The sequence below is a fragment of the Echeneis naucrates genome, chromosome 23, assembly GCF_900963305.1.
Source record: "Echeneis naucrates chromosome 23, fEcheNa1.1, whole genome shotgun sequence".
NCBI classification, from domain to species: domain Eukaryota; kingdom Metazoa; phylum Chordata; class Actinopteri; order Carangiformes; family Echeneidae; genus Echeneis; species Echeneis naucrates.
Genome location: NC_042533.1, coordinates 3,202,794 through 3,223,243, shown reverse-complemented (window position 1 = coordinate 3,223,243; position 20,450 = coordinate 3,202,794). Strand labels below are relative to the sequence as shown.

At 43.7% G+C, this 20,450-nt stretch overlaps 2 protein-coding genes across 9 annotated transcripts in view; both read left to right on the top strand.

Annotated features, from left to right (window-relative positions):
* Positions 1-6,784, top strand: part of ppp1r12a (protein phosphatase 1, regulatory subunit 12A) — a 40,897-nt gene extending 34,113 nt beyond the window's left edge. For 2 of the 6 annotated variants that reach the window (XM_029494852.1, XM_029494851.1), the window contains exons 19-26: positions 14-135; positions 321-386; positions 1,680-1,696; positions 1,805-1,922; positions 2,032-2,136; positions 2,233-2,280; positions 3,328-3,378; positions 6,595-6,784. In XM_029494852.1, the coding sequence (XP_029350712.1) occupies positions 14-135; positions 321-386; positions 1,680-1,696; positions 1,805-1,922; positions 2,032-2,136; positions 2,233-2,280; positions 3,328-3,378; positions 6,595-6,681 (614 nt within the window). In that variant the 3' untranslated portion in view covers positions 6,682-6,784. The other 4 variants (XM_029494850.1, XM_029494849.1, XM_029494853.1 and 1 more) reach the window with 3 other exon arrangements.
* A 6,804-nt stretch (positions 6,785-13,588) lies between these two features.
* Positions 13,589-20,450, top strand: part of pawr (PRKC, apoptosis, WT1, regulator) — a 48,607-nt gene continuing 41,745 nt past the window's right edge. Inside the window, exons 1-2 of one of the 3 annotated variants that reach the window (XM_029494816.1) lie at positions 13,589-13,712; positions 13,983-14,686. In XM_029494816.1, coding sequence (XP_029350676.1) covers positions 14,132-14,686 — 555 coding nt within the window. In that variant the 5' untranslated portion in view covers positions 13,589-13,712; positions 13,983-14,131. Of the gene's footprint in view, positions 13,713-13,936; positions 14,687-20,450 lie in introns of all 3 variants that reach the window. The other 2 variants (XM_029494815.1, XM_029494817.1) reach the window with 2 other exon arrangements.

Below are 20,450 nucleotides of genomic sequence, written 5' to 3'. Positions count from 1 at the left end.
CATCAATGCACAGAAGCGGACAAAAAGGAGGAGGAGAAGGAAGGAGAGGACAAGTCTCAGCCCCGCTCCATACGGGATCGCAGGCGGCCCCGCGAGAAGAGACGCTCCACTGGGGTCTCTTTCTGGACCCAAGATGTAAGAGACCAGCACACAATGGGGAAAAAATATCTTTTAAAAAATTTATATATATTTTTTATTCATTCATTCATTCATTCATTCATTCATATATATATATCAAGTATTCATGGCACTTGCATAGCTCCAGTTGATCCTCCCTGACCATTTTTCTCTAACCCTCCTTTTTGCTTTTGAAATTCCAGGGTGATGAAAACGACCCTGACCAGCAGTCCGACTCAGAGGAGGGAAGTACCAAGGGAGAACCACAGGTAACTTGAACCGGGCTCACAGAAGGAGCAGAGTGTAGATGAAGCTGACTGAAGTAGGAGCCCTCTCGCCCAGCTGTCAAATCCAACCAGTCCTATTACTTCTCTTGTGCGCCGACATATCAGTTTGATTTTTGCCCCTCTGACATTATTCTCTATTCTGGTCCTTCCTCATGTCTTGTCATGTAGTCAAGGCCCAGGCAGATCCCTGAGTCTTTGATATTCACTCATCTGCCCTGCACGGCTATGATTTCCTCCCCTCCCTTTTGCCTATCCTTCTCGCTGTAGGCCTCCTTTGAAATTTTATTATTTCCATCTTCCGCCAATTGTCCGGTTGCTGGGGACAAAGTAGTCAGGGTCACTGTGGTGAAAGTGCGCACATTTTGAATCATTGTAAAAGAGGATTTGACCCTGTGATTACATAATAGTAAAATAAAAACGATTTGTTGTCAGAGCCGATGACATGCAGTCGTGCTGTCCATGCTTTGAGCAGAATGAGCAGTGTTGTGAAAACACTGCAGGCTGGGTGAACTTCCTGTTTGAATGGGAGCTCAGGTCATCGGAGAAGAGGAGGACATCAGCAGCTGCCACAGTTGGACAGTACAAAGGGTGGGGCTGCAACAGGGCAATAAATAGGAAGCAAGCAATTATCTTTCAAATGCTTTCAGGAAAAGCTTTCGCGTTTTTTCCTTTCCTGTTCAGTACTCTCGATTAAAAGTGGGAGCATTTCAAAAATGTTTAGTGATGCAAGTGGATTGCAAATTATCTAACCTTGCTGATTAAAATTTTTGTCAATTTGTACAAGGGATTTAAAAAAAAATGTTGGGATGCTTCCTAATTGGGAGATTAGAGATGTAAAATCAGGATTAAAACAGATTAGAAGACATTGGTTTGTCTTTGTCATGTTTGCAGTTGTGCGTTGAAGCCAACTGTTGATCTGATCAGCATAACTCTAGGTGGACCATTTTCCTGAAAAGCTCTCTGTTTTTTGACTGTTTTTGTGCCTCCGCCTGAGGAAACAGGCTGCAATTTCAAAATAGCTGGAAGCCCAACCCATCAACTTGACCTCCATATCTGATGTCTCAGCCCATTCTCAGGGCTGGCAGCAGGCTGGGAGAGTAGGTCTTTATGAGTGGATGATGTATAATTAGTGTATAGCAGGAGGCTACATGGGAGTGAAGGTCGGGTGCTGAGACAGAGGAGCTTTTTAGCTGCAGGAAAAACTGACTCACATCAGCACAAAGCTTTCACATTTACATACATTAATTCTGACTTTGGCTTTCTGTTTCCCTACAGAGTGACAGGTTGTCCAGGTACGTATCACCACCTGCACATTAAGTTCAGACATAATATTCCATCACCTGTAATGCACGTCTCTCTCTGTGTTGGTTTTAAATACGTGTCTGTAACTTCTGTTTCAGGAATGAGAGCACTTCATCTTTAGATCGCAACGACACTCTTTTTAGCCGTAGCTATGGCGAGAGTCGAAGGCCCTACTCGAGCCGACTGGACAGAGATGACACCACTGATTATAAAAAAGTATAATAATCAGCTCCAATCCTGTTTTTGTTTTGTTTTGGGTTTTTTTTGTGACTGATTTGATTGTGCACTTGTTGACTGGCATGTTTGTCTCCCTCTGTCTCTGCAGCTCTACGAACAGATCTTAGCTGAGAACGAGAAGTTGAAGGCCCAGTTACGTGACACAGACCTGGAGCTGGCAGACTTGAAGCTACAACTAGAGAAGGCCACACAGGTGTGATGAGCTCACACTGTGGATCAGTACAAGTCTTCGATATAACAAAAGAGATAATTCAGGCCTCTTATTTGTGTCATTGTTTTCTCTTTGCAGAGGCAGGAACGCTACGCTGACCGATCACAGCTTGAGATGGAGAAAAGGGTAATGACCATTTAAAGATGCAACTCTGTAGTAAATGTCTTTCTTTGTTTGAACTGAACTGAAGAGATGTATAAATTCTGTCTGAAGTTTTATTCTAAATTTAAATGTAGAGCTGATAAGTCTAAGACTCTCTGATAAGTTCCACCTGCTCCAAACATGACGGTAACACTGCCAATGGGTTTATGTCTGAAGGTTACAAGCAGGCCCCAATATCATCTGGGTGGTGGTATGATCTTAACCCTGAGTTTTTGTCTCAGTGTCCTCTCTGCTGCTGGCTGTTGTCTCACACATGCCCTTGTAACCAGGGTCAAAGGGACTTCCTCCCTCCTCCTCGCCACCCAGAACACTGCCACCATTTCTTTCTCACGTTTATTTTAACATCAGAGGCAGCGTGTGGTCACCACTTCTCAAGAGTGCTTATTCTTTTATTTTTGTGTGTGTTTATCTTAAATTTGTGAATAAAGTAGAACAGTTATAGGTTGAATTGTGTGTTGAGTAGAACCTGTGCATGCGTGTTTTCACTCATCCGGAGTAATCATGCCGGCGTCTTCAGCTGCAGCTGTGCAGCCATGACATCATAACCTGTATTTTTCAACCTCATCCACCATTTCAAAGCCTGTGCTGTAATCTAAGCCCCATCTGACATCACCTCCTATGTCATCTGTTCTCACAGGCTTTTACTGTACAAGAATGTCCTTTTTTAATGTTCAAAAAAGACATTCTGACCTTCGCATCCATGAGTCATTTCATCAACTTACAATTAATCACATCCACTAAACATCTACATGCCCATTTGTTGACTCATTATAAATCATGTAAATGATCTGTAATCACAGAATATGCAAGTCTGAGCTGGCTGTTGCTTGTAGACGCCTCACAATACATCTGTGTGTTCAAGTGTGTGCTGCTGCTACACCCTCACCATCTTCCACACCTCTGTACTCTAATGCAGTGTGTAGACACATAGCAGCTGAAGCACCTGGAGTGTGTTTGGTCTTGATCAGTGTGTGAGTTTTAAGAGCTGACCTGTTGCCCTCCACCTCACAGGAAAGAAGAGCTCTAGAAAGGAAGATTTCTGAGATGGAGGAGGAACTTAAGGTACCACCACACACACACACACACACACACACACACACACACACACATACACTCCAATGCTGTATTATATTTTCTGTTCATTTACAGAAGTGTGCATTTCCATGAACGATGCCAAGATCATTGGTGGAATGAAGTTTCAATATTGTGCAAACAGTTGTGACTTTACGATCTTAAAATTCATCCTGTGAATGTCCCTTTTTAATATGTTTCAAGTTTTTCTGGGTTTACCAGAAAAGCTGAGTCATCTCAAATCCCAGGCTTAAAATATAAAATACATTTGTTTCATGCTGGGATTTTATTTTAGTAGTTTTGCAGCTGCACATCTTGAACTCTGGTGTGTTTTTTCTTTTGTCTGTGTAGTTATTATAAAATACAACAGGTGGGGCTGTTCCCAAAATTCAATCCATTGTTGCATCATTTCAGAATATCCTAATTCACTACACTGGTTTATTTTTATTTTATTAGCTGCCTCCCAGTTTAGAGAGAAGCAGGGGCAAACATGCTGCAGACAACAAACTACAAAGCAAATGTGTTGAAATGACCCAACCAACTAACAGATGTAGAAATGTGGGATCCATTCACACAGGACAAATACGATGAGTTATCTAACATCATTAGGTGGAGGTAGATAAAAGAAATCCAGTATTGGCCAAATTAAGAGACCTCATCTGTGTTTTCTTTTGTAAGGGAAAGAAATGACACACTTATTACACCAAAACGTTCATTAATCAATCAGTCTCAGGCTCTATGACGGCTGAACAACCTGCAGTCTTCAGTTAACTTGGACTAACATGAACAGTAGAAGACACGACTAGAAGACTACAAAGAGGTGTAAGACCTTGTGTTAACCTTCGGAGTGAGTAAATGTCCAGTTTTTTAATTTAATATTTGCTTAACTTCCAGTGAAAGGGGAAAAAAAAGAAAAACATCCACCTTGAGCACCAGTGTTTTTTTTTTTTTATTATTATTCAGCTCAGGGCAGATCTCAGGTCAGCTATGGTAATAGCCTCTGCCATTTCTGGAAAACCTGATTTAAGAGGAGAGAAGATGCAGCTAGTAAGCAAGTGTTGTTCCATGGCTGTGATAACGAAGTGCGTTTATTTTTAGACCGCAGGCAGCTGGCCGATCTTATCAGTGTCACTTTTCCATTCTATCTACAAGCATCATGCTGAACCAGAAAGCTCTTAATCATTCCTTCAGTTTTCTAAAATCTGTCCCCATTTTCTAACAGTCTTCCTTTTTCTGTTTTCCCTTTCTCCTTCTCTCGGCCCCTCTTCCCTATTAATTTATACCGTCCTGTCTTTCATTAATCCTTTTTAATTTGTTTCCTCTGCCATTCTTTCACTCTCTCCCTCCATCCTGTCTGCCTCCTCTCTGTCTCTTTCTTCTCCTGTGTTGTGGTTGTTGTCCCCCTCCTCTTCCTCCTCCCTGCAGAACCTCCCCCAGGTAAAGCAGGTTCAGGCCCTGCGGCAGGTTAAGGAGCGGCTGCAGGCTGAGAACCGGGCCCTGGCCCGCGTGGTGGCGAAGCTCTCGCAGTCCGCCTGCAGCCAGCTGCCCAGCGTCGACCTCTAAGCCACGTCCGTCTGTCTGCCACCATCTCTTCTTATTCCTCCTCCTCACCTTCTTCTTCCTCACCTTGTCCCTTTCCAACCCCATTCTTCTCATGCTCCATTCACGCTCTGCCCCGCACCCATAGACAGGCAGGTGCCCAGCCGCTCACTGGTTTTTAAACTCCCCTTTCTGCCCCTCTCTGCCTCCCCAGAGCTTTTGGTTTTCAGATTGGGGAGAGTGTCTTTTGTTTTTGACAGTCTCCTTCTTACAGTACACGAGGTGTCGTGTGTTCTCCACAGTTTTTACTGTTAGAAACTTTCAAACCAAATTAACACGGGTGAAGAGGAGTTGAAGGTAAGTCGTGTTTGGCTGATGGAAATCTAAATTGACTGCACAGACACACACACACACACACACACACTCTCTGTACTGTAAAGGAAAGTGTCTTTCAATCAGAGAGCTCAGATGTTCAGTTTGGCTTGTTCTGGCTTCTTTGCATGAAGTGGCATCTTTGAGTCATTCTTTCATTCTGCCAGAACCTTAAGAGCCTGAACCTTTTTACCCCCCCCCTTCCCGTCTGTTGTACTCCTAGTCCTCCTCAAATGTTTTTTCATTTCAACAGATGACAACAAAAACTATTTCAGATAGCTGCATGCACCAGCAGGTTCATGAAGTGTCTCAATATATTTCAGAACACGCCGTGATATTTAAACTGGCAGTCGTTTGTCATCTGTAGCGTTTGTTTTTAGGGGGGGCTGAAATCTCTTGCTGGAGATTCTCAGTGCTGTGTGTCAGTAAAGAACCTCTGAAAAACACAATTTCCACCTAAAGTTTGCTTTGCCTTTCCCATTGTTAGTTGAGAATATTCTTTTGTGAGGTTCAGCAGTCTAATCTGGACTGAAATTTGCCCATTATGGGTCACAACTCATTAAAAGGAAGTCGTCTTCGACACTTTCAGTATTACTATGAATACTTCAGAGCTCAGCAGGCATGACAGGAAAGAAAATCAACAATTGTGCTGTTGATACTTAGCTGTACTTTTAATTGCTCAGTGTTTAATGGTAGTGTTGACATTTAATCAAAGGCCTCAGCCAGTGTGACATCTGTGTGAAAATAGTCGGAGATAAATGTTAATTATACAATAAAAGGATGGAGCCAGTATTTGTACGTTAATATCAAAGCTTCAGCTTTAAAATTCACCGCTGGCTCCTGTGACAGTTGGGCCGTCACCTGCCGCGCTCTGATTCTGAAAACCAAACGGTCTGTGCTGCGTATTTTCCCAGCTGCCACGGAGCAGCCGCTGAGGTTCTGCATGGCTTTCTGGGGAACTTTGGCCTGTGGTGTGCCCGCTTGTCCTTTTCTGTCTCTCTTCACTTGGAACAAGTGATAATTTATTTTTTTTTTGTTTTGTTTTGTTTGTTTTTTCTTTTCCTTTAATAAATGAATAAAGAATACGAGAAATGCTGTGTGAATCCAACAGCTTACACCAGCTGCAATTAACAGTTTGCAAAACCGGCCTGGCTGGTTCAGTGACATGTGAATGTGTCGAGACTTGTCTAAGCCCTTTCTCTCTCTCTCTCTCTCTCTCTCTCTCTCCCCCCCACACCCCCCACTTCAACCGGCTCTTCGTGTCTCTGCCTTTTTTCCCTTTTTATTCCCTTTCAGATGCTCCCAGACTTGAAAGCAGACAACCAGAGACTAAAGGACGAGAACGGCGCTCTCATTCGAGTCATTAGCAAGCTTTCCAAGTAGAACAGACCCCCCCGCCCCGCCTTCTGCACCCCCCTAGCCCCCATGGCAGTGACTAATGGAATTGCACACTTAGATATTAATTGCAACAGACATCAGAGACAAGACTCCTTTTTTTTTTTTTTTTTTCCTTCTCTCCTCCCAACTCTTTAACTCCCTTTTTGCTCCTCCACAACCGCAGTATCCATCCATCAATCCACCCCCCCCCCCCCCCCACTATAATCCACTCGATTGTGTGGCTGCTGTCCTGATAGAACCACTGAGTTTACAGAGCAAAAAAAGGAAAAGGGTTGTGTGAGCAGCATGTAAAAGCATTGTGGGCGGGGAAGCCTGAAAACTATTTAACCAATAAGCCTTAGTTGTACATAAAGAGAAAAAGAAAAAAAACACTTGCATCGATCTCTTCTCTCTCTCGGCTCTCACTGAAGAACAGATATTATCCAACACCTGATTTTTATTTGTGCCACAATCTCTTATTTGATGACTTTATCTTTTTTTTTTTTTTGTTTCCTCTTCCTGTGTAAGTGTGCAGTTTCCTCCTTCCTCGACCCTTCAAAGTGCCACTTTTCACTTTTGATCCCGTATCAGCTCCTTGTTGCCCTCCCTCCCTCCCTTTCGTCCTTCTTCCCCCACCCCACACACACACTGTTCACCAATGCACACACACTTTCCCACTTTTTTTTTTTTTTTTTTTTTTTTTTTGGTACCTCTGTGTGTCTTCCTCCAAGAGGGAAACGATTTGAAATTTGCGCTTTTGGCGAGAAAAGGAGGCGGACCTGGTGGAATTTAAGCTTTCACTGTATGTGCAATATGCATTTTTTTTAATGCTTTAATGATGAGTCCATCACAAGTAGGATTTTTCACTCTTCCACCGCTTCCATCGCTCACCCCCCCTCCTCCCCTTCCTTTTTTTTTTTTTGTTTTGTTTTTTTGTTTTTTGTTTTAAGTTTGTAGTGTAGTCGGTTTATACTCTGTATTTCTCACTTTGTTTTAGCAGGTACTGAGTGATGCTGTATATACCTGTATGTATTTGTTTGAGACCAGCACATGGCATGCGTTTATGGTTCCCGTCTGTTACTATTAAAAGTATCCAAATTCCAGAGGACAAAAAGTTGTGTTTTAATTATTTTTCTTTTATAGTCTAAAGACATCGGCTACAGTACAGTAGAGCCTCTCTCTTACACGGGATGGCTGGCAGTGTTCAGTGCTTTATTTTCCAGTTTAAAAATTAAGTGTTCACATAATTGTGAGATTTAAAAAAAAAAAAAAAAAAAAAAAAAAGAAACAAAAAAAATTCCCCAAAAAAAAAGAAGAGAATAATCGCTTCACTACATTTCACTTTCATTGTATTCAGTATCTTGGAAGAGTGCTGTTAATTTTGTTTCCAGTTTTTTAAAGCTGTAGTATTATAGCCAAGGTGTTGTCACTTAAATTAAAAAAAAAAAAAAAAAAAAGGAAGAATATCTTAGGTATCGCTAACCCAGTTCCTTTTTACAATGTCTACATGCACTGTCAATGCCATGTGAGGGGTCTTGATGTCAGGTTTAAAGCAAATCGCCACCATCGAATATTCCATTGCATCTGAAGACATTTTATGCATTTCAGTGGCCTTTTAAGGATATTTTAGTAAAAGAAGTTTAAAAAAAAAAAAAAGTCACTGCAGATGGATTAAAGACCATCTACTCTGGTTAAGACTTTTTTTTGTTTTGTTTTTCTTTTCTGTTGTTTTTTTTTTTTTTTTTTTCTCTCCCCCATCTTGTAAAATAGGTGTGTGGCTTAATACATGCAAGCTGTGCTGTGACTACCAACCACTGAAGAGTTCATTAAAAATAAACTTGTACATTGTAAAGTTCCAACTGCCTCTTTTTGTTTTTGTTTTTTCCTTTTTCTCTAAACAGTAGCGGCACTTTTTTTTTTTTTTTTTAATCGTGGTTTTAGAAAAGAGATAAGTTTGCCTTCTGGAGCTGCTGCTCTCCTTCACACCAGTAGATGGAGCACAGCTTTACAGTTTACTGTCATTTTACTCTTAAATAAAAATGCAGGAGAAGATCATGGCCAGAGATCCCTCCCAGAAGATGCAGTTAGACGTGAGGATTGAAGTTTAGCTTCAGTGCCAAAAGAGCAAAAAAAATAAAAACTCGTCCCTTTTCTCCTCCTCTGCCTTTAATCCCAGATGGATGTGGATTTGTGCCAAAGTGCAGCTGAGAGTTGGATGACATGGAGACACAATCATAACGTGTCAGATGGCTGAACTAACCTCACTGTTTGCCCCTGTTTTGCTTTATTGCCTCCATTGCCAATAATAACCCCTTCTGTGTGAGACTCTTTCTTGCTCTTATGATGAAGAGCTCCAATCTTGAGATAAAGCGGCGCTATCTGCTGTAATTGCCCGCAGTCATGTGAAAGTTGCCTGGTTTTTCTAGTTTCCATTGCCTAAGCATGCGGTTAAGACATCTGGTTTGTGTCGGCGCTGTGACATGGACACGCTTCCTCGACCATCTCTGGCAGAACGTCTCCATCAAGACCCTGACACGGGATCTTTTAACAGACTAAAGATCTCTGGCAGATTCTTGGCCTTCAAAAATGACCCCTGTGTAATTTTAGAGACAAACGGTTTGAATTAAAGCCGCCTCAGAGACACTGAGGACATCGTAGCTTGACCTCAGTGTTTAACCTGCATCTGCTGTAGGTGATCAATGATGCTCACTGTTTAATGAGTCCATCCAGCCATGCTAACACTTCAGTCTGCCTGTATTCAAGCCAAGTGGGTGGTGCTTGGAGCTAAATGACAAATATTTGACTGTTTTATAGCATGTTTGCTCGCACTGAAGTGCGACAGGAGCTAAAGGTGAAAGGTCACTGCAAAAAGATGGAACTCCATGCAATAATGAACAGACAAACAGCAATCATTCAACAACTGTGTAATTTCTTACTTTTGGCTGTGTATTTTACAGTTGTGATTCTTCCACATCTTGATTGAGTTTCCACAGAATCAAATCAAGCAGCTCTCTGGCCAAAAGTATGCAGACATGTCAGCACGTTTTTTGGTCTGAAGCGCTTCTTTCTGGTTTAGTTTGGACCGCTTTGTTTCAATATGGACAATTCTTGTTCTTCCAACAGCTGCACGAAGTCGTGCTCAGTAGAGCGGAGGCCAGTGCGGGCTGTGGGCTGAGATCCTTCTCATGTGGGTCCAATGTTCAGATAGTTTTGATAGTAAAAAATAAAAGCAGACGTGGATAGTATAATATTAAAAGTAATATTTGAGCGTGCTTGTTAGGAGCTCACACAGATACTAGAAGTGACCAATAACACACCTCAGCAGGAGCTTTACGGACCAAAGAAATTCTATGATTGCTGTCTTCTCTCTTTGATTCCTGCCAGCGGATGACATGCTGTGCTTTTCTAGGTTGGAAATCATCCATAAAGAAGGAATTAGATCTTGGCAAGTGCTGTCACGCACGGGGACAGACTCAGACTCAGACTCATCCTCTCCACTCATTTTATTTCCTCCTTGGCCCGATGATCTCCCTCTCTCTTCTACCTGCTGCAACACAAAAAATAACCACACTAGACTTGAACACGCTGGATGACAAACAATGATAAATGGAGGTGTCTTGACGAAGTGACACCTCAGGTCAGTCACTGAAACAAAAGCAAACACTCACTTAAATGTTTAGAAAAGAGCGTATGGAGACATCTCTCACCAGCCGCCTTCGCACGACCTGTTTGTTTCAACGGCGCTGACATTTACTCCAAACAAGCTATTTGAAAACATCAGCGTGGGCTCTCTTTCATTAGCTTTTGTAATTTGTTAGACCTTTCAACCAAATAATCAGTAATAAAACGAATCGTTTAGTGCGAAGCTCCAGAGGAGAGGAGACCCCTGCAAGATACGTGCGAGGGCTTGTTGAGGAAAATTTACTCAGCAGAGAGTCGTCGACTTCCAGTTTAACAAAAAGTTTGGGTTTTTTTTTTTACATCTGGAAATTATAAACCAGATGCCAAACAAGTGACTTGTGTTTAATTGATTAATGTAAAAGAAAAGCTGAGTATGTCTGATTTCTGCTATTTATTGCTAAATCTCATGTTTTGATTGGTAATTCTTGTAAAAACAGGAGTTTAATATACACAAAAATATTAATTTCATCCTATTTACATATTTTACTGAATATGTCTGGCCATGAAAACAAGGATTGGCCCTTTAAATTCAGTTTCGATGATATGAAGTTTCAGAAACGCAGATTTGGGGAAGAAAAGTCACATCTTCATCTTCTTTATCTTCATCAACGTTGCCGTCAGCGGCAGTTGATTCTGGTCTTTGTCCGCTCAACAAATCCACGTACTGGCCTTCTGGATTCAGTTCTTCGCTGTGTTTTCTCAGTAATCTTTCATCTTTTTAAAGGAAGCGTGTCACCGGAAACTCTCTGTTCTCCATCTCTTCCATCATTTCACTTCCTTCCTACCAGGAAGTGAAGGCCACGCCACCGCAGGCCGAACAAGCTCCTGCATGTGCTCCTGTATCGTGGCCCTGACCAAGGCACTTACACCTGCAACGTTTTTTAAAAGCTGCAGCCAGGGAGTGATGTGGATGTACAGAATCCCATATAGTCTATGGGAAAACTGATTTGGACAGTGATTCAATGGTAATATTTGTAAAAGCTGCTTTAATTCATTCAAACGTTGCGGTTCTTTTAAACCAATGATGACAAAAACTGCTTCATTCTGTAGCCATGATCATTTTCTGAGAGAAATGATTATCAGCATTATTAATTTTACTATTATTATTACAAAATGGAGGTTTATCTGTGTGTGTCTGTGTGTCGGGTGGGGGTGTCGCTGATTTTTATCACTGTTATTACATAAAGCATGTTTAAATCACCACACTGTTGAAGTGTGAACTCCCAACCTGCTCAGACACTCAAATAATCACGCTGTCTACCTGCTAAATTCAGACTGACATGATTTGGCAGCGTGTGTGTGTCTCCCTCTCTTAACTTGACGCTGCGTCTGTGTGTGAAAGCCAACATCTGGGAGACTCGGGAGGAACATTTCTTGAATACTTACTTACTCTTGGATAAACAATTTCATGGGGGAGTGAGCTCGGTGCAGGCTCCTCGCCTGCAAAAATTACCCCCTTAATAGCTTCTGACTGAAACATTACTGTCAAATAAATAGAAATGTGTTAACGCAAGCGCAGCCATCCTCCAGTGTAATGTTTAATGTATATTTCAGGTTACAGGAGATGCTCATTTTACCAAACGCTGTGATTGGATACGAAAAAAAAAAAAAAGTACAGCCTTCAGAGAGGGTGCAGGACATTTCACATTTGTTTTGGGAACATCATTGGATTTATTTCAAAGCAGCTCAGCAGCATTTGTGATGGCATGGAGGAAAAAAGCCTGGTGCCCCCTCTTCCTCCTCAAGAGCAGACAGAAATATGCTAAATATGCAGCACTGTGACCCGAGTCCATAGATCAGCGTTTATTTTTAGAAGAGGCGCCTCACTCTTCTGAGTTTTCTGGAGTGCACCGACACATGCAGAGATAATGACTGAATACCTGATCTGCCGTTCACCAACAGGATGTGGTCTCACTAACGTGAACAGCCTCTTTTCAGAAATGTATATTTCTGTGATAAACTGCCCTGAAAGTCCGAGCATCCCTTCAGCACCATTTATTTATAGGAGCATTAGCCTGAGGAGATTCCAGTGGAATGAACATGAGCATGCAGCAGATTACATGATCATTTTTTTGTAATAATAATAATAACAATAACATCTTCATCTGTTTTCTAATCATGGATTGTGGATCTGAAGGAAAAACATCCAGAAGGTTTGAGTGTCAATAAACGGCGCTCTGATGCTGCAAGGCCATAAAATGTTTGTTATTTCCAGGAGATTTACGAGAATAACTAATAAAATGAAGATGATGTTAGATTAGTAATTGGCTGATTGATATACAATCTTTAAATGTAGGTGGGGGGGTGAAGCGTGCTGTAAATGTAACCAAGAGGAAGCAAGCTATGTACATAAAAGGCCTTTTACAAGTACCGCAAATGTTTGTGTGCTTGTGTGTTCACATTTCTTTGACAGCACGGGGATTATTACTTTGTGAATCTTCTTAAATTGATCTTGGCCTGCACTTTAGCTGGAAAGGAAGAAATGAGGCCTACATCAGGAGGCGCTCCTCTGATCAGAGCTGGTGGGATGAGTCACCCAGCGCCTGAGGGAGTCAGTCTGTGGGATCTGCGTGGGAGGGCTGGATTGCCAACAAACACTCTGCTTCTGCAGAAACGCTGCATTCAAACGGTGCAATTATCAAAGGCCGATTAAGTTTGGAAACCACTGACATTGTGTGCAAGTCTGAGTGCTGGAGGTGAGCACTCATACACACACCTTTTGGCTGATGGAGTACATTAACTGCAGATTTGCTGCTTTCAAGAGGCAGAAAAGAGTCAATATCAGCGTCACCCTGAATGTTTTCAAAGAACGATGACTTGCTTCTCGCTTTGTTTTTCACATTTCTCAGACTGTGGAGTTTGTGTGTTTGTGTGGGTTCCCTCCAGCTGAACCAGTGTGAGTGTAGCCAAAAATAATGATAATCATATATTTTTTTAATTAACAAAACATAGGGCATTAAAAATTAAATACAGGGAGTGACAGAACCCCAAAATGTCGCACTTTAATAATAATGTGATTAAATTAAATTGAAAATAAATAGTTTTGTTATCGAAGCACCATGAACTCACAATGGAAGAAAATAATTGTCCTGATTTAGATTTATGATAAGACACAAAGTGTGTTATGTAATTGAAATAAAATCGATGTGCAGTGTTGGTTCACATCAGGCCCCCCTGCTGGATCTTTCCAACACTGTCGCCATCTTCTCCTCGGCTCCGCTCGGAGGCGCTCGGCTGTCTCCGGACAGGCGGCCGGTGCCAGAGGGCAGAGCGACGGCGGCGGACGGACACCATTCATCCGACAGAGAGCTCTCACCTGGACGGACCGAGCGGAGAGACGGCCGCCGCCGCCACAGGTGAGTCCCCAACGGGGAGGGGGGAGGAGGAGAGGGGGGGGCTCCGACTTCTGCACACTTTGAGTTCTTTTAAATAAGAGAGGGAAAAAAAAAAAACTAAAACTAAACCGGAGCTGAAAGTTTTACGCATCAAAGTTTCAAAAGCAGGAAGTGACTTTTTAATGATGAATGTATTTATTCTTTTGTGAAACAGGTAAAGAAGTGTGGGTTTGTTTGATTTTTAGCAGGAAGAGGCAGTTTTGTGGCTGACTGTGTCCTTCTACCTGTCAGCAGCTTTAATCACTGGAGGAATGTGGAGCAGCTGAAGGCGCACCGCGACTTTGCACCTCGTTTCCACGCAGCTGAAGGAGTTTATCCAAACGCACAACAACACAACACAACAACAACTCAACAACAACACGGGGGTCGGGGGGGGGATTATGGCTACGGGCGGATTTAAGTCAAACGCCACGACGGACTTTTTGGAGGAATGGAAGGCCAAGCGGGAGAAAATGAGGGCCAAAATGTTGGGGGACATCGCCGCGGCCACCGGCGCGCCCCTCGGGAACAGCCGCCACGCCGCTCCTCCGCCGGGCACCGAGCTCACCAGCGGCGGAAACCCGGAGCGAAGCGCCTCCTCTGGGAACTGCCATCCCTCCTCCCACTCGGTGGCTCGGTCCTCCTCCGGCTCGGCTCTTCTGAAGAGAGCCGATGAGGAGGCGCACCACCCGGCCGCTCACCCTCCTGCAGCGGCGGCGAGCACCCCGAAGAAGGCCCCGCCTCAGACGGAGAAGCCCCAGGCCGCGGCCCCCCAGGACCCCGGGGCCCCCGTCATGGCCTGCAACGACAGCGACAAGGAGAGCCCGTCCCCCGGCAAGGGCAGGGAGAAGAAGAGCAGCGGCCCCAGCGCCAGGAAGGGGAAAGGGCAGATAGAGAAGAGGAAGCTGAGGGAGAAGAGGAGATCCACAGGTGTTGTCAGCATACCGTCCAACGAGGTGAGTGAGGTCAGAGGTCAGAGGTCAGACTCTGGGACTATGTGTCCCGTTGATGCTGAAGTGTCATCAGAGAGTGGACACAAGTTTTGACCACATCCGTTTAAATGATGTTTATTTTTTTCACTGTCTGTAGTAATTAGCTCGTTTAGTCCCCAAAGTGGGACAAAAAGTTTGTCAGTCCTTTTAACGTCTCCGTCATTTTGTCCAACCAGCAGGACACGACGCCAACGTTTTCACTTTAAAACGGTTTAAATCGAAGGACATTTAGGAAGCTGAAGCCTCCTCCTGTCACTTCAGTGACGAGAAGAGCTGATCTCAGTTATCTGTCGGTTTCTTAACAGCTGAAGTTTGCAGTGAGGACTCGTTAGTGATGAATAGTTGCGGTCACAAAAAACATTTGGCCGTCACACCTCAGTCGATGTTTCAGTGGAGCAGTTTTCTATGAAACACCAGACGGAGCTGAAGATCATTCGGCCCCAAACCTCCTTCAGTTAGTTATGGTTCTATTTTTACTGTCATATTGTTTAAATGCATTCAGACCATGTTCTCACTGTAACACATCACTTCTTGGGTCCTGTGTGTGTGTGTGTGTGTGTGTGTGTTGTAGATACACAACAGTGTTGTGGGTCCATAAATAATTCAAATCAAACAACAGCAAAAGTCTCCAAATTCCAGCCATACATGTGTCTGGTTTAATCGACCGTCTGCAGCGATGGAAATGAAAGCAGCTCTGATGTTGGAGAGAAAATGGGAAAGGGGGGGGTGATTGTGTGTGTGTGTGTGTGTGTGTGTGTGTGTGTGTGTGTGTGTTGGACGGCAGTGTTGGGTGCATTCATTGTTATTGAATTTAAATCATGTCAGTCTTGCCTAATTCCTGCAGTGCAGACACATGCAGGAACTCTGATAGGAAACCGTGCCAGTCGAGTCTTATATGGAAAAGCGACCCCCCCCCCCCCCCCCCCCCCCCACACACACACACACACACACACACACACACACACACACACACACACACAGTGCCCTTGGGGCAGCTCAACTTGGAGTTTGACCAGTTTGTCAGTTGGTGCTCCACATCCTGTTATTAGGTGCTCAACAGTGCTGAGCAAAGCCGTTTTTTGAAAACTGGTCACCAGCCAGGCGGTAATGTGGGACTTCTGTTCCAGATATGTTAGATGGAGCCCGTAGGCCGCCGCTCGTTCAGTAAAGTGGGCGAACACACATGGTCTTGGTTGTTTCGGGGGGGCTGGAAGTCCCTGATCCCATCACAGTTTGTCGAAATGAGTCAGTGCTTTATCTCTGTGTTTACATGTCCATCCTGGATTATGTTTAGATTGTAAACATTTCCACAACGAGCTCGAGGTCAGCACTTTTGGCAGCTTCATGGAAAAGTGTTTGGTTTAATATTCTGGTTGTTTTATGTAACTATATGTTTCTTTTGCTTAGTTTGAAATTCACAGCTAATTCACGTCTCCACTAAGTCAGTTCAAAGCTGATTGTTGTTACCAGTTAATCTTATTATTTACCTTAAATTCAAATAATTGAGCCGATAAAGCCAGAAGACAAACAGCATCCCAAGACAGGCCTGTTTTCAAAATGAAGCAGTTTCTCAGAAATATTTTGACTTTAACCTCTGTTGTCCGTCGGCCTGTGTCCGGCTGGTTCATATTAAACTACATATATCTAATTAACGGTGATCTAAATCTCAGTACTTAAAAACAGGACTTTTTTTCCTGTTTGAAATGAAAAATGATTATTTGGGTTTTAATATTTATTCCTCCTCCCTTTTCTGCCACGTGATCTTTAGCTGCTGATGCGTCCACAGCTCCGTGAGGCCTCCGACACTAAATAACAGCTCCTGCTTTCTAATCCGACTTTAATAATGGAGGCTTTATCTCAGATCTCGTGACCAAAGGTCCTGCAAGAAATCACAGAGAGACGTAAACCCGCCATAACAGATATACACATAAATTCCTTTTGTCAGGTGTTTCCCTTTCTCTCCTCGGTGCACACATAAAGGACCAAACTATGCAAATGAAGACTCCCTCACACAAGCTCCCTTTGTGACATGAATATGAGCGGACAGGTGTGAATGGAAATGCCTGGGATCCTCTTCTTGCTCGTTCTGTGCACAATAATAGCTGCTGAGTGGGATTTCTGTGTATCTGGGGAACCCAATCTTCTGCCTGTTTGAGGCTGTAATGGCCCGATAAAAGCCGCCTGCTTTGCTGGAAAAAAAAAAAAAAAAAAGACACTTTCTGCCGAGCATCAATCAATCAATGCAACGTCCAGCCTTCCAGGAAGGTGTCTCCTTTCTCTCACCCCGCTCGCCACTGCAGACTGGAGGGCATTGTTAATGGCGACCTTTGACCTGCTCACTTAATGCTTATGCAACTGAGGAATGTGGAAAGGAAAGATTGTGTGTGTGTGTGTGTGTGTGTGTGCGCCGAACATCTTCGGAGGGTTGTGTTAACAGTTCAGGTTGTGATGTCAGTGTGTTTCCCGTCGTTCGCGATGGTGACTCATGTCGCTCATTGTGCAGCTTTTTTATGACTCCTGCCACGGCAGTGTGGACTTTGTTTCACATGCATGGCTGGATCTAACCCCACAGAGTGTGGACCCCCCCGAAACTCACCCCACTTCACAGCTTTTTGTCTGCCGAGGAGGTCAACGGGTTCAACATGCGATACTGTCCCGAGCTCTCAGGACATTAACACACATGGCTGACAGGAGCGTCCCTGTTTAACCCGGCTCTTTGTGAATTGTTTTGTGTTTTATACAGTCACAACGTAAACGCCCCGTCCAACTGTTAAACCAGTACAGCAGTGCAAACTCATTATTTTAGCCAGGCTTTGGCCAAACGCACAAACGTCAGCTATATGAAACTGTAAGGAGATCATTGGACTGGTGCCGCTATAAAGAAGCTTTGGAGTCTCTAAGTCTTTCATAATGTGTACAATTCATTACTATTCATCCCCTGAATTAAAATTTGTACGCTCTGCTGTCTGAAACTTAATTTTAATTTGGACACGTTAAATCCACTTTTTCTCTTTTCTGTAATCCATCTCATATCAAATTAGACTGTGGATCACTGATTTGTGGCGTCAGCTCTTTCATGGGAGTGACAATAATCAACAAAATCTTCAAATTCAAATGCCCCCGCCTTGTTTCTGCCCCTGATTTTATTCTGTTCACTGGAGGGTGAAGTTGTGTGTTTGGATGCTGAGACATTAAACTTTAAGTCCATCCAGAGAGAACGCACTGCGACACTGCTTTCTTGAAATGGACGCTAATGTGACTTTGTGCTACACGTTATCCCTGTCCAAGCCGCCGCAGCGTCTCGTCTGCCCTGAAGAAAACTCAGTAAACAGCTGTTAATACACCCTTTTGCCAATCTAACCACATGGGAACCCGCAGTCGCGTGTAAAACCCTGAATTTCATGAACGACGACGACGACGACAACATGTGATGGTGCAGTAGTTTGTTTTATCGCAGGCTCTCAACTCAAAGCTTTTCAAAAGAACGCAAGAATGTTAATTTGCGAGGGGTGGAGCATGTTTCACTTTCTGTTGAAAGCTTCTCCAAACAAGGTCACATCATCATCACAGTAAATACCACAGGGGTTTTATCACGGACTTAGGTAAGAAAGGAGCTATTTAGGCAGGGCGCTTTTGTTTCCTTTCTTTTCACGTGTCGGCTGAACAACAGGAATGCTAAACGCTTTAATTAAAACACGTGTTTCTCAGAGTGAAGTTTCCCAAGCCAGAAGCAGCAGAAGTGTTCCCAAGAACATTGTGTTTGGTTGACTTATTGGAATGAACTCTGGATTGTTTACGAGGGCCGCTGTCACTGGAAATCTTTCGAAGGGGTGACTAATGGACGAGAAGGGGGAAAAAAATCCCTAAAGATCTGCTCTTTGAGATTTTAAGGGACTTCCAAAGGAGGAGGAAGGAGAGGAGGGTGGGAAAGAAAGAGGAAGTGTTCCTTGTCAGCCTCTGCGATGAAGTCGTAACCAGCCGCCCCCCCCCCCCCCCCCCCCCCCCCGCCTCGGCCGGCCACCTGGGGGTCTCTCAGCACCTCATAAAATACACAGCAGACTCGTAATGGGCCGTGGCACGTGGTTTTGCTCAGATTGAGGGATTGTTACGTAAACTTCAGCTCTAATTTAAGAGACTCATGACAAGCTGGAGGTCCATTATGCTGCCAGGAGCTATTAGATAAGAACTAAAGAGGGTGATGTCTGGAGCCGGGCGGGTCAAACCTCCAACTCTGAGCTGTGGAGTCAAATGTGTCCAAAATTCTGCGATAGATTGACCGATGAATAGGTTGTGATCCAAACGTTGAACTTTTAACATTTGAAGGTGAGAAATCTGTGGGACAGATGCAGGATTCATGTGGGCTGAAGAAACTACTGTGTAAATTCTTTGTGTTCCTGAAAATGTCACACGTCCTGGTGTTTGTCTTGATCTTAGAGTATTGTAGTCAGAGTTTCTGTGTTTTGCTGCTTGCTCCGTTTGATATTTACTTTGAGAGTTGAGCTATTATTTGCATACAGAGTTCAAAGTCTTTTTTTTTTTTTTTAATCTGGGTCATTGCTCCTTAGTTGCGTCTTTTCACGAAGGTTTGTGAAGTAAACTGAAGAACAAAACACAGCATGTACAAAAACACACAATGCCATTCAAAACCTTTTAATGGGCCACTGAGGCCGAAGCCGCTCCACCAGTTTTACCCCAAAAACCTCTGACGGCTCGGGGGAACGTAGCTGCTTGTTTCCTGAGACATCATTCACTTCCCTGCTCCCGCCTGAGCGACACCATTGCTGACTTTGTGGCTATAATCCTTGAAGTCATGCAAGTTTGATGTCAGTAAATAGTTTTCCTACGTAGAGAGAAATGATTGATCCTGTGGAAGCTGCGGGAGTCTCACATTGTAAGGCCTCGCTGGATAAACTAGTTAAACCCAGCGTGCAACACAACCCATGTAAATATTTAACTCAATCCACTGCAGGCACAGAACGGCGTTGGGGAGAACAGCCTCGTCCTTGACTGACCCCGGACTCGAGCCATTGTTTCGCCCCCAAACATTCAACTCGAACTGTCTTCACTCAGTAATTTTACACCTTTCTGTTTAAGTTTTCGCTCTCCACATTTTCAGCCATAATTTGGTTGTTTTCCTTCCTCACTGACAGCATTCACACTGAGTGTCTGTGGCAGCTGGTGTCCTGTTTACAAAAACTTACGGTTCGGGCTTTTCATCCTTATAGTTAATGGATAAACTGATGACCCGTCTCAGCCTGTTGTGTGGTTGTTGCTGAACTTTTTGCAGCCGGCTGCTGGGCGTCCAGTGAGTTAGACAGCGGGGAAGGTGTTAGCCACGAAAGTTTTGGATTAGAGCATTGTGTTGTGATTTTGTGTGTCTTGCAACCTGTAACCTATTTGTTGGACATTCCTGTGTGTTTGCTGACGGCGGAGGGGAATTCATGAGTCAGCCCTAATCAGGCCGCTGTGCATGATTAGGCATTTTGGAGCCCGTCCATTTGTATTCATTAAAGCAGAATTACTCTGAGACCTGAGCCGCCCTGCTCACATTAGAAATTAGCCTGTTTCTCACTCATTTGGTGTCTCTGCTCCCTTTGAGACTTTAGAACTGGAATTTAGAAATGGCAAAAGTTTCATCTAACAACAAGTTGTATTCACAGGCAAACCTTCACACCCAGGAGGTTTGGCCCATCGGACTCGGTGACTAATAGTAGCTAATATTAGCTCC